Below are 13,903 nucleotides of genomic sequence, written 5' to 3'. Positions count from 1 at the left end.
GCAGATCCAGACCAAATTTCATAGTCCATTACTAATAAATATCAGAGAAAAAACTGAATGAAGTGCCCAATTCCAGAAGTCAGAAAAAGATAAACTGATTGCTTCTGCTCTTTATCTACCAAAAAAGGGAGGAACTGATGAAGATAAAGGAAAAATTAACAAATTAGAAATAAGAAAATGGGCTGGGTTTAGGCGTGGTCGCTCCGCCTGTAATCCCAGCACTTTGGGAGGCCAAAGCGGGTGGATCACTTGAGGTCAGGAGTTTGAGACCAGTCTGGCCAACATGGTGAAAACTGTCTCCACCAAAAATACAAAAATTAGAGAGGCATGGTGGCATGTGCCTGTAATTCCAGCTACTTGGGAGACTGAGGCAGAAGAATTGCTCGAACCCAGGAGGTGGAGGTTGCAGTGAGCCGAGATGGTGCCCCATTGCACTACAGCGTGGTTGACACAGTGAGACTCCATCTCAAAAAAAAAAAAAAAAAAAAAAAAAGAAAGGAAGAAAGAAAAGAAAGAAAGACAGAAAGAAAAAGATGGAATAAATAAGAGAGCTAATTTTCTGAGAAAAAAATAATAAATCATTAAAGTTGATAAAGAAAAAAGATAAGCATAAATTAAATTCACAAAATAAGAAATGATAAGAGGGAATGACTACAGATTCAAGGGAAATGAGAAGAAACATCAGAGACTACTTCGTTCAATTCTGTTCAATTAAATTAGAGAATCTGAATGATTTTCTAAGAAAATATAAATTACCAAAACTAATCCCACAAAATAAAAACAGATCAATTATCATAGAGTAAGCTGTTGAAGAGTTACACTTCAACAAACACCCCTTTCCAGATGGCAAGGGAATTTACCTCAACAGATTAACTCCAAGCCTATTCAGACTGTTCCAAAATACAGACAAAAAAGGAAAAGTGTCCATTTTATCTTGTTAGACAAAAACCATATTGCTATCAAATTGATTAGAATTCTCTACACAGATAATTCAAGAGAAAAAAAATCACATGAGCATCCTGATGTCTGTTGAAAAGTAATTCAATATGCTTCATCTATTCTTAATTTTTAAGGTATAGTACTTTTAAAAAATTTTTTAGATTTTTTTTTTTTTTTTTTAGAAACAGGGTCACACTTTGTCACCTAGGCTGAAGTTCAGTGGCGCAATCATGTATTACCATACCCTAGAAACTCCTGGGCTCAAGTAATCTTCCCACCTTAGCCTTCTGAGTAGCTGGAACTACAATTATGCTACACCATGCTCAGCTAATATTTTATTTTTATTTTTGTAGAGATGGGGTCTTGCTATGCTGCCCAGGCTGGTCTTGAACTCCTGGCCTCAAATAATACTCCAGCTTTGGCTTTCCAAATTGCTGGACTACAGGCATGAGCCCCCATGCCTGCCAAAGTACAGTACTTAACACAACTGGAAAAGATGAATACCTCAGCATAGTTCACATGTTCAAATGTATCTATGTTAACCAGTATCGATTAAAAAAGTAGAAACCACTAGAAACATATTCATTAAGTGCAGGTATATTTCAAGGAGTAATGAAAGCAGTGATGTTAGACATCACAAGGAGGCTATGCAGCAAACTGACTCCTCCCCATAACATGACTGCCAGTTTGAGGACGGTGGTCCAGAAGAAGTATAGCTAATCCTGATGTAAGAACAGAAAAAAAAATTCCCATGAACCAGCACAAAAATGATGCTGGGTTACATGCTTCTGTTATTTCCTTCCCCACCATTATACCTGTGTGCATATATATACATGGTGTGCCTGTTATTTGTATACACATTATGTATGCATTGACTTACTGATAAAATCACACAGCCTCCTATTTTTGAATAATATTTTCATAATATTAGTTTGCTAGGGGAATGCCAAATGTTTATTACTTTGAGTTAAGAAAAGATCCCTACTACCCTACAATTCCACCTGGAATTCCACATAAATTAGAAACAATCATGTAATTTTAGCCTACATCTTGAATATTTTATTTCACTAGCTTGAGGCTTTTCTTCCCCTGTTCTTGGCTTTATCTTTTTCATATATTTTTCTTTTTCTTGTCTTTCTGCAGACTTTCTTCTCCACTCATTCCTTTGTCACTCCTTGCCCCTCCCAACAGCTTTTGGAATTACATCACTTTTGCAATGATTTAATAATCAAATTACTATCATCCTCTAATTAGGAATCTACCAGATAAGCAAAAATAAAATTCTGGGAACTGAATGCATCTGAGTATTTACAGCAAGGATTTCTATTATTTCCTATAAAGACACGTCTGTAGTTTCACACAACTACAATGCAAGACTGCCAACTGACTTCGAATTCAAGCTTGACTGTGGACCCCACAGTTCACTGAATCATGGGTGCTATAAACTGTGAGCCATATTTAGGCCTGAAATAAAAACTGGAAAACTCATAGCATGGAACATAAAGCAGGTAAGGGTAGAAAATCTAAATTTTCAAAGAGCTGACAGTTCTTGCTTCTATAGCGTTCATAAGCTGTAACTGTGATGCTAAGGTACCTACAAATTGCTAAGAGGAAAATGATTAGTCTTAAGACATTACCATTTTGAGAAATAATTTATATGTTTAGTAGCCTTCAGTGAGTGACAGAGGAAGAGTCTTGCCCTCTTAACAATACTGGAAGAGCTGATTCTATTCCTAGAGCTATAAACAAAGCTATACAATCTAAATTGGTCCAACTATGTGACACAGTGAGCAATTAAGATCTCTGTTTATAATGACTTATAGATGCCTTTTTAAAAAGAGCTAATTCTCCCAAATAAAAACAATTCACAAAGGCACCTATTTGCCTAAGAGGTGGGTCAAGAAATCTGTTCTTCCAATTTACCTACCTGTCCAAATTTGTTGTTAATGGACACAAAACAGATAAACTTTCTCAATTCTTTTCTATCTCCTTTAAGAATACATCCTTAATATAACTTTATATATCAATTTTGATCCTTTTTGCTTGTTTTTTTGAGATGGGGTCCTGCTATGTTGCCAAGGGTGGTATTGAACCCCTGGGATCAAGTGATCCTCTTGCCTCAGCCTCCTGAGTAGGTGAGATTACAGGTGCATGCTACTGTGTCTGGGTATTGACAATTTTGATCTTGCCCTATGATTCACCAGACTGAGAACATGAACATAAAATGATACATCTACCAAAAGAGAAAGGAAGTTTTTTGAAGGTTTTCATATCCCATTCCTCTTCTAAGACAACAAAATATTTCAGACGGAATGGTTTTCATGAAAAATCAGCTAATTGTTAATTATTAGTCAAAATTAAAACCACAGTCTTCTTTCAGGATTTCCTCAACCATGTAACAAATAAGTGGCCTATTTTCTGGGAATTAATGACTATAACACATAGAAGATGAATGATCAATCCCAAACTAGAAAGGCCCAGGTTGAAGAAAAACAGCTAAAACAGCAAAATCAACTTGGACAGATTTATCTCACAATACACTAAATCATTACACACTTCAACCTAGTTCCATCCACGTGTTTGCTGCTGAAATGACAACATACTTTACTGGTTTCTTAGCATATTCTTTCTTCAGTTTCTTCAGCGCCTTCTAGAAATACCATCTTAGTGATTTCTCATTCAAATGTGACATAAGGAAGACACACAAACTCAAATGTAGAGGGTATGCGGGTAAGTGAATCAAATGTATATTATGAAAGGTAGAGAAGACTGACTTTTATAAAAATCTCACGAGCTACACTGATTTATTTCTTTTAATGGGTATAACTGGGGCTTTTAATAAAATGTATTTTTCAATATTCAGACAAAACATTCAGGTTTCCAGTCATTCACAAAGAGGGTTTTAAAAAATGAAAATAACCAGTGTGTCAGTGAGACAAACTCTTTCGTACCTTAGTTGGTGGGAGCATAAATTGGTACAACCTTTCTAGGTGCCATTTGAAAATGGGTATAGAAAACCTTAAAAGTGAACATCTTTTAAAACAACAATTCTGTGTCTGAGAATTTATTCCAATAAAATAATCAAGGATATTTAGAAATAGTCAATGGTAGTAGTAGCAGCACCAGCAGTAATAACATCAGCTAACATTCATTGAATTGTTAGTATTTGTCAAGCACTGCTCTAGGTAAACAGGGACGTGCATTGCAATGAGACCTGTGAGAGTAAAGAATTGGAAACACCTAACTGCTCAGTAATAGTAGACTGATTGAGGAATCACATGAAGGACTAGGTCAGCTATTACAAATATGCAATAAATGCTGGTAAAGCTATAACAAAAAAGTATTACACAACAGTGATATAACAACTTAAATTTACATTTAATATAAAATATTATATTTTAAATTTAACATTAGATTTTTTCATTTTTCTACATGAACTTGTATTGCTATAACTTATGCACTATAAAATTAATAAAACAGTCTTTGCAATCTAGGTGGTTATTTCTTTTTAAAAAAGATCTTTCTACTCATTTCACAAATTCCTTACAATATCAAGCCCAGAACTGACTACATTTGACTCTTAAACAGCACAAGTTTGAACTGTATGGGTCCATTTATACATAGATTTTTTTTTTCACCCTAACACAGACAGAAAACACAATATTCACAGGATGTGAAATCTGCATATACAGAGGGTTGACTGTACACTAAGAGAAATAACATGCACTAAACAGATTATCTGTAATTCTTGATAATGAGTAGTTAGTGGAAGACTACAGATATATGTATTTTTTATGCATCAGAAAGGAACACAGTTTGTGTCTCTTTAAGAACAATAAATTTTGGAGGTTCTGATTTTAGCTAATGATATGGTTTGGCTGTGTCCCTACCCAAATCTTATCTTGAATGTAGCTCAATAATTTCATTTCAGGAGGGGCCCTGCCAGGAGATAATTGAATCAGGGGTCAGTTTCCCCCATATCATTCTCATGGTAGTGAATAAGTATCACCAGATCTGATGGTTTTATAAGAGAAAAGCTCTTGTGGTGGCTCACGCCTGTAATCCCAGAACTTTGGGAGGCCGAGGCGGGTGGATCGCGAGGTCAAGAGATTGAGAACATCCTGGTCAACATGGTGAAACCCCGTCGCTACTAAAAATACAAAAAATTATCTGGGCATGGTGGTGCGTGCCTGTAATCCCAGCTACTCAGGAGACTGAGGAAGGAGAATTGCCTGAACCTAGGAGGCGGAGGTTGCGGTGAGCTGAGATCGCGCCATTGCACTCCAGCCTGGGAAACAAGAGCGAAACTCCATGTCAAAAAAAAAAGAGAAAAGCTCTTTCACTTGGCTCTCATTTGTCTCTTTGCCGGCCACCACATAAGACCTGCCTTTCACCTTCTGCCATGATTGTGAGGCTTCCCCAGCCACGTGGAACTGTGACTCAATTAAACCTCTTTCTTTATAAATTACCCAGTCTTGGGTATGTCATTATTAGCAGCATGAGAACAGACTAATACAGTCAACACTATTGACTGTCCCTTCTACAACTTACCATTAAATCTCTAATTTTTTTTTTTTGTTTGTGTTGAGATGGAGTCTCACTCTGTCATTGTGCAGTGGCACAGTCTTGGCTCACTGCAACTTCCACCTCCAGGTTCAAGCAATTCTCATTTTTCAGCGTCCTGAGTAGCTGGGATTATAGGTGCATGCTACCACACCCAGTTAATTTTTGTATTTTTAGTAGAGATGGGATTTTGCCATAGTTGGCCAGGCCAGTTTTGAACGCCTGAAGTGTTCTGTCCACCTTGGCTTCCCAAACGGCTGAGATTACAGGCATGAGCCACCATGCCAGGCCTAAATCTCTTTTAAGGCACAGAAAAGGTATGAAAATACACCTAAAGCCAGGTTCTCAGATATTAAAATCTATTATGCTGCACTAAAACAAAACCAGCATGGTATTGCCATAGGAACTGACTGTAGAATAAAATAGTGAGTCCTGGAATACATTCATGAATGTACAGAAGATTAATATTATACAAGGGTAGAATTTTAGTGGCAAAAAAGAGAAATGTTTAAATAACCAAAATTAAAACAGCTAGTTATTCACCCAGAACAAAATAGAGTTGTGTTCTTATATCACATCATATACAAAAATAAATTCCAGGTCTATAAAACTTTTTTGAAGAAACTCAGATGCTATCAAGAAAAAGAAGACAAATTTCATTATATTGAGGGTAAAAATTTTCACATGGAGGGGTTACGATGAAAAGAGTCAAATGGCAACTCTAACAAAAATAATTGTAATACATAATATTAATGCATATTATATACAGATAGCTCCCACAAGTTCATAAGAAAAGGATGAACAACCCAATATAAAAATGGGCCAAGAATATGAATAAGTAAGTAACAAGAGAGGTAATCCAAAAAGCCAATAAGCACACACTCAAGGGGAGTCATGGAAATTAAAGAATGTAGAAATAAGGTATTGTTACTTATTGCTCAGAATGGAAAAAATTCAAAAGCCTGTGGTCAAAAATTTAGAGAAAAGAGTTCACTTGCATTGTGAGTAGAAATATGATTTCCTAAGATTAAAACCATATATACTCCTCAACTTAACAATCTCACTCCTGGGAATCCAGTGCATAGAAATGAAGGCACCAGTATAGACATGTGTAAGGATGTCTATTAAAATTTAGGGAATACTATGGGTGTTCGCAGAAAAGAGTTTATGTAGCAGTCCTGAGACTGCTATCCGTACAGTGGTCTGCCTGGAAGGTTGGTCCTTGGCTGGTTTCTGGGAACTTGCTGAAAGTTTTGTATCCCTACGTTGCTACAAAACTTTCCCTAGGTGATAAGAGAGGTTTACCATGTTTAAACTGTGTTTGTACAAATAATGTAGATTGTGCTGAATAACTGATTTTCCTTCTGAGAATCTGGAATTTTGGTACATGCTAGGCAGAAGGTGCCTAAATGACCAGTTCCCACTAAAAACTTTGAGTACTGAGTCTCTAAGGAGCTCCCCTGGTGGACAACACTTGGCATGTGTTGACATAGCCCATTGCTGGAGGAATTGAGTGCGTTTGGTGCCACTCTACTGGAAGAAGACTCTTGGAAGCCTCCTCCTGGTTTCCTCTGGATCTCACTCCTTGTGCCTTTTCCCTTTGCTGATTTTGCTTTGCATCCTATTGCTGTAATAAATTCTACTCATCAGAACAACACTATGCAGAGTCCCGTGAATCCTTCTAGTGAATCATCAAAATGGCATAGTCTTGAGGATTCTCCACATAGAGGGTGAGAAGAAATGTGGGCAGAGAGGGTAAATGTGGAGAAAAAAGAGATGAAAAATTATTGCAGAAAAAGAAAGTTGATCATAAAAATACACTCACATGAACTGTGATCTCTTTTATATTATATCAGCTATGTTTGTCTATATGCAGAGAAAGATATAAAAAAGGATGGCTGCCACAATGTTATGGTGAAGAAATGTGAGATCTGTCTCACAGAGAAGACTGGACAGCTTTCCGTTCACTGCATATGTGATAATTTTTAAAGCCACTGTCCCTTCTCTTTTAGAATCTCTTTCCTAGACAGAGACTAATTTCTCACCAGAAAAAAAGCAGAGCTAGGGACTGGTAATGGCACCTTGCATTCCCAGAATCACAGTGCTGTCAGAGACAACCAGGAAAGAAAGAACCCTAGCGGCTGCAGCCCTAGCAGCACACATGGAATTACATCTTTTTATGTATGAGCTGGGCCCATCTTTGGTTAGCCGAGCTGCCACAGACTGAAGTCTGTAGGACACTGACAATTGTGAAGGAAGTAAACAAACTATCGATGTAGATTTAAGAAGAGGAATCTACCAGGTACCATGTGTCAGAAAGTGAGTTTCAGGGGAGAGTGACTACACAGTTTATCTATCCATACTGGAACACTTTTGAAAGTAAAAGGGGTACTATTAATAGTCACAACAGGCAATTGCCATAAACCACTGTCCCAAGCAAACTGAGAGATATGGCTGCCCTGGTTCAGAGCCTAACTCTGAGCTTGAATCAATCTCTTGAATAGGTAGAAAGAAAAAAGGCATAGTAACAGATCTGGAAACAGGGGGAACTACCCAAAAACCCCTAAAATCAAGCCTGCAAGTAAGTACTTAAGAGCCAAGGGAAAATACTCTAGGACTTTAAAACAGAGAACAGATAATTGAAAATAATTTACTGTGACAGAAAACAGATCCAACATACAATTTACAAGCATTCTTGAGAAATAGAACTAAATGAAAAGCAACATTAAAAACACAATAGAAGGAAAATGTTTTGGGGTGAAACAGAATGTAGTATATCAGTCCAAATGTGTTCCAGAGTTCCAGGAAAAATAAATAAAAAGAAACCAACACTTAGAAACATCTTGGCAACTAGAAGAGAAAACTCATTATTTATACACGATATAATTATTTACCTAGGAAAGCCAACAGAATCGACAAACATAAATCAAGAAAGGTTTTGTTCTAGATTTAGATAAAGCAACATAAGCCAATATTATTTCTCTGTACTAATATTGCCATGTAGAAAATACAATTAAAAAATTCACACTAGCAACAAAAATAATAAAATATCTAGGAATTAATCAAGAACTCATAAGGCCTAAGTCTAAAGTTCAATAAAGATGATTTAAGTAAATCTATATTATACTCTTAATAAGATGATTTAATATTATAGAAATGTTAATCATTTCAAATTAATCTACATTCATTTCAACCCTAATACAAATTATTGAATTTAATAAACTTATGCACAGTAAAATGCATACTGCAGAATGAAGGTCTATGTCTAGGTTAATCAACCTTAATAAAGAAGTAGAAAAGATAAACTAACCCTTTAATACAGTATTGTATATTACAAAAAAAGCTGTGTTGCATTAGTGCAAAAACAGGCAAACAGAAAAATGGAACAGAATAGAGCACAGAGACTGGATATATATGTGTGTGTGTATATATATGTGTGTGTAAAACAGTGTGAATAAAACTATTCTTTTTCAATATACAGGAACTTAATATATGATTAAAATGGCATAGCAAATCAATGGGAAAAGGACAGATTGCTTAGTAGATGATATTAAGAAAACTTTTTCACCATATGAAGAAAAATAAAACTAGTTTCCTATATAAAACCATATATGTAGGTGGATTCTAAATGGATTAAAGACCTAAATGTGAAAGGTAAAACCATACAGTTCATGGAAGATAATATAGAATATCTTTGTGACTGAAAGACATGGAAAGTCTTCTTAAAGAAAATTCCAAATCACAAACCACAAGGCAAAGTACTGAAGAATCTGATTATGTCAAAATTAAGAATTCTGTCCAACAAAGCATATTATAAATAAAGTTCATTAGAAAGCTTACAGAATAGGAGAATCTATAACATCTAAAGTAAATGAGAGGTTAATGTTTAGAACATCGAAGGCATTTCTGCTAATCAACAAGAAAGTACCAACTCCAGTAGAAAAAGAATCTGAAAAGACAGTTTACATGAAAACTCAACAAGCAAAGAATCATTTAACGAGGTAATCAAACTCAACGGTATTCAGAGAAATAAAAAATAAAACAACAATAATATATCATTCTATCAATCTGACAAAATTTAGGTAGCTGGAAGATACTGGTAGGGATGTGGCACACAGTAACCTTCATACACAGCTGCTGGCGGTGCAAACTGGCTCACGCAAGAGAACCTGGCACTATTTATATCAATCAGGTATACACATGCCCTATGACCCAGCAACTTTTCTCCTAGGTATATACCCAAGGACATCCTCACAGAGGTACATGATTTTTCATATACTTCTACAATTTTTGGCATTAAAATAGTTCATATGGAAGATATGGGAAAAGGTAGGGGAGTTAATAAGAAATACATGAATAAGTGAATGAAATGAGAAGGGGCCTTACATAGATCAATGATGACAGGTACAGCACCATCAACTAACGAGCATTGAATCAGCACAAAAGTGGTGGTGAGTGGGTAATGATAGGTGAAGGAGGTAGTATCAAACATGTTGGCAACATTTTTAAATTACAAGATTTAAAAGTCCTTTATGCATGTAAGCTGAAGGAAAAAATACAGTTAACTATAAATGACAAAAAGATCGGTTCAGACACCTCTCTAACTTTAAAGACATTTTAAAGACAAAATGTCTTCAGAGTTTTGAAGATAAAGTAATTTTGAGCTTGGGCAACCAACTAAATTTTCCATGTGTGAAGGCAACACAAAACATTTTAAGATATGCATAGACACAAAACAACATACTATCCAGGAATATTTCTTTTCTTTTTTTTTGAGACGGAGTTTCGCTCTTGTTACCCAGGCTGGAGTGCAATGGCGCGATCTCGGCTCACCGCAACCTCCGCCTCCTGGGTTCAGGCAATTCTCCTGCCTCAGCCTCCTGAGTAGCTGGGATTACAGGCACGCGCCACCATGCCCAGCTAATTTTTTGTATTTTTAGTAGAGACGGGGTTTCACCATGCTGACCAGGATGGTCTCGATCTCTTGACCTTGTGATCCACCCACCTCGGCCTCCCAAAGTGCTGGGAATACAGGCTTAAGCCACCGCGCCTGGCCATATTTCTTGAATTAAAGAAAATATGCAACAAATTTTTAAGAACATAAAAGCAAAATCTTATCCTCACATATGAAATATAAAATTACCTTTTGTAGAAAGAGGACAATCCTTACGAGCATCTGGGCACGGAGTTCTTCCAAGGTAAACAATGTTCGGGGTGTACGAATGAAAATTTTGGTCTTCCCATAAGCTACATCATCCTGAAAACCACACCGTTCAATCAGTTTCTTGACAGCCTCTTTGTCTGAAGGAAGATCATGATTGGGCCAGGTGAATTCAGAGATCATCTTATACCTGGATGAAAAAAGAAACAGGGTTAAGGGAGAAAACCATATGGCCATCTCAATAGAAAACAATTCAATAAGGCTGGGTGCTGTGGCTCACACCTGTAATCCCAGAACTTTGGGATGCCAAGGCAGGTGGATCACGAGGTCAAGAGATTGAGACCATCCTGGCCAACATGGTGAAATCCCATCTCTACTAAAAATACAAAAAATATTAGCTGGACCTGGTGCCATGCACCTGTAGTGTCAGCTATTTGGGAGTCTAAGACAGGAGAATTGCCTGAACCTGGAAGGCAGAAGTTGCAGTGAGCTGAGATCGCACCACTGCATTCCAGCCTGGTGACAGAGTGAGACTCCATCTCAAAACAAACAAACAAACAAACAAACCCCAAAAAACTATTCAATAAAAATCCAAGACACCTCATAGAAAACCAAACCAAATCTTAGCAAACTGTCAATATAATTTAATTAGCTTTATAAGACATGCAAAAAAAGGCTTTGAGATAAAAACTCTTACTAAACTAAGTATAGAAGAGACTTCCTCAAGCTCATAAAGTCTATTTGCCAAAATCCTACAGCAAAATATTTTTCATTAAGGGGTAATGTTAGAAGCATTCTTTTTACAAACAGAAACAAGAGAAGGATGGCCCTGCCATGGGTCCTACTCAGCATTGCTCTGGAGGTCTAGTCAACATAGTGAGACCAAGACATAATTGGTAAATGACTGGGCGAAGAACAAAATGTATATTACTTATGAATAATGTAACTTTCCTCAAAAGAAATCAAGCAGATCTCTAGATTAAAAAAATACTATAACTAAAAGAAAATTAAGCAATGTTGCTTCACATAAGTGCAATACATAAAAATTAATTGCATTTCTACATAAGAGCAGCCAACAGCTCCTTGCCATGTGGCCGACTCATAAGGCAGCTCACCACACAGCAGCTTGCTTCATGAGTGTGAGTGTGAACAAGACAGAAATCACAGAGTCACAGTCTTTTGTGGCTTAATCTGAAAAGTAAAATCCTATCACTTTTGCCATATTCTACTTTGTTAGAAGCAAATCACGAGGTCTAGTCTACATTCACAGAAAGGGGATTACACAGGGCACGGATACCAGGAGGTATAAGGGCATCTTAGAAGGGTGCCTGTCACAGAGCTTTTTCTACCACGTAAAGTCCATGCAAAATTGTTTAATACATGTAGTCAAATTTAGCTTTTTTTAAAAATATCACATCTAAATTTTAAGTCATTGTATGAAAGGCTTTCTTTACTTGGGTTATAGAGTAATGCACTTACGTTTTCTTCTAGTACTTGCATGTTTTCATTTTCATGTTTAGATTTCTGATCATTTAGAGGGTTTTTTGGTATATGGTGTGAGGTATGGATCTAATTTTATCTCTTAACAAATGGCTGTCTAGCTGTTCCAATACTATTAAAAAGTCCATCCTTCCTCTCTGTGATTAACATGCTGCCTTTATCACATGTGCTTATTTCTGGACTTTCTGGTCTGTTTCATTACTGTGTCTGTCCATCTGTGCATCACTACCACATGATTTTAATTATAGAGGATATAAGTACATATAAATGTTTTTCCTAATTCTTTTCTTTTTTAAAGGTCTTTCTAGTTATTCTGGCACATTTATTTTTCCATGTGAACTTTAGAATCAAGTTTTATAGTTCCAGGCAAAAACCAAAAAACAGTAACAACAAAACCCCACCAGAATCCAGTGAATAAACATTTTTTTTTTTAGATAGAGTCTCACACTGCTGCCCAGGCTGGATGGAGTGCAGTGGCATGATCTTGGCTCACTACAACCTCCGCCTCCTGGGCTCAAGTGATTCTCCTGCCTCAGTCTCCTGAGTAGCTGAAATTACAGGTGCCTGCCACCATGCCCAGTTAAGTTTTTGTATTTTTAGTAGAGACAGAGTTTTACCATGTTGGCCAGGCTGGTCTCAAACTCCTGACCTCATGATTTGCCCACCTCGGCCTCCCAAAGTGCTGGGATTACAGGCATGAGCCACCACGCCTGGCCAAATAAACAATCTTTAAAGACCCAAAGCATCCTTGATAGTTTTATTGAGTTGAAACATCAAATACATCTTTATTATTATTATTATTTGGACAAAGAGTCTCACTATGCCACTGAGGCTGAGTGCAGTGGTGCAATCTCGGCTCACTGCAACCTCTGCCTTCCAGTCCAAGCGATTCTCCTGCCTCAGCCTCCTGAGTAGCTAGGATTACAGGCACCTGCCACACCTGGCTAATTTTTGTATTAACAGTAGAGATGGGGTTTTACTATGTTGGCCAGGCTAGTCTTGAATTCCTGACCTCAAGTGATCTGCCCATTTTGGCCTCCCAAAGTGCTGGGATTACAGGTGTTAGGCACTGCACTCAGCAAATCCATTAATGTTTATATGGTGTTGAGTTGTCCTATCCAAGAACGAGAGATGTTTTCCCACTTGATCTAGTCTTTTTTGTGCCTTACATGTATCTTTATAGTTTTTTCATAGGCTTTTATTATTTTTTAAATAATTATTTTACTTTTTTTTTTAAAGTTCTGAGGTACATATGCAGATGTGCAGGTTGTTACCTAGGGAAAGGTGTGCCATGGTTTGGTGCACAGATCAGCCCATTACCTATGTATTAAGCCCAGCAACCATTAGCTATTATTCCTGATGATCTTCATTCCCCCTTCCCCGACAGGCCCCAGTGTGTGTTATTCACCCCCAAATGTCCACGTGTTCTCATCGTTCAGCTCCCACTTATAAGTAGGAACATGTGATGTTTGGTTTTCTGTTCCTGTGTTAGTTTGCTGCAGATAGTGGCTTCCAACTCTATCCATGTCCCTGCAAAGGGCATTACCTCTTTCCTTTTTATGGCTGCATAGTATTCCATGTGTGTATGTGTGTATGTATCACATTTTCTTTATCTAGTCTATCACTGATGGGCATTTGTGTTGATTCCATGTCTCTGCTATTGTGAATAGTGCTGCAATGAACACACCTGTGAATGTATCTACAAAAAAACAAGCAATGGGGAAAGAATTCCCTATTTAA

At 37.0% G+C, this 13,903-nt stretch overlaps 1 protein-coding gene across 10 annotated transcripts in view; it reads right to left on the bottom strand.

The window, feature by feature from the left end:
- The window catches only part of MYO1D (myosin ID), a 386,402-nt gene that overhangs the window by 197,449 nt on the left and 175,050 nt on the right, over positions 1-13,903 (bottom strand). For all 10 annotated transcript variants that reach the window (XR_013535766.1, XM_008997098.5, XM_008997101.5 and 7 more), the window contains one exon: positions 10,646-10,853. Coding sequence is in view for 9 of the 10 variants with exons in the window: in XM_008997098.5 (XP_008995346.1) it covers positions 10,646-10,853 (208 nt within the window). In the remaining variant the exon portion in view is untranslated. The remainder of the gene's footprint in view (positions 1-10,645; positions 10,854-13,903) is intronic.

Source organism: Callithrix jacchus, chromosome 5 (assembly GCF_049354715.1).
Source record: "Callithrix jacchus isolate 240 chromosome 5, calJac240_pri, whole genome shotgun sequence".
Taxonomy (NCBI): domain Eukaryota; kingdom Metazoa; phylum Chordata; class Mammalia; order Primates; family Cebidae; genus Callithrix; species Callithrix jacchus.
The sequence above is the reverse complement of the archived record's forward strand: the minus strand, read 5'-3'. Positions and strand labels throughout refer to the sequence as shown.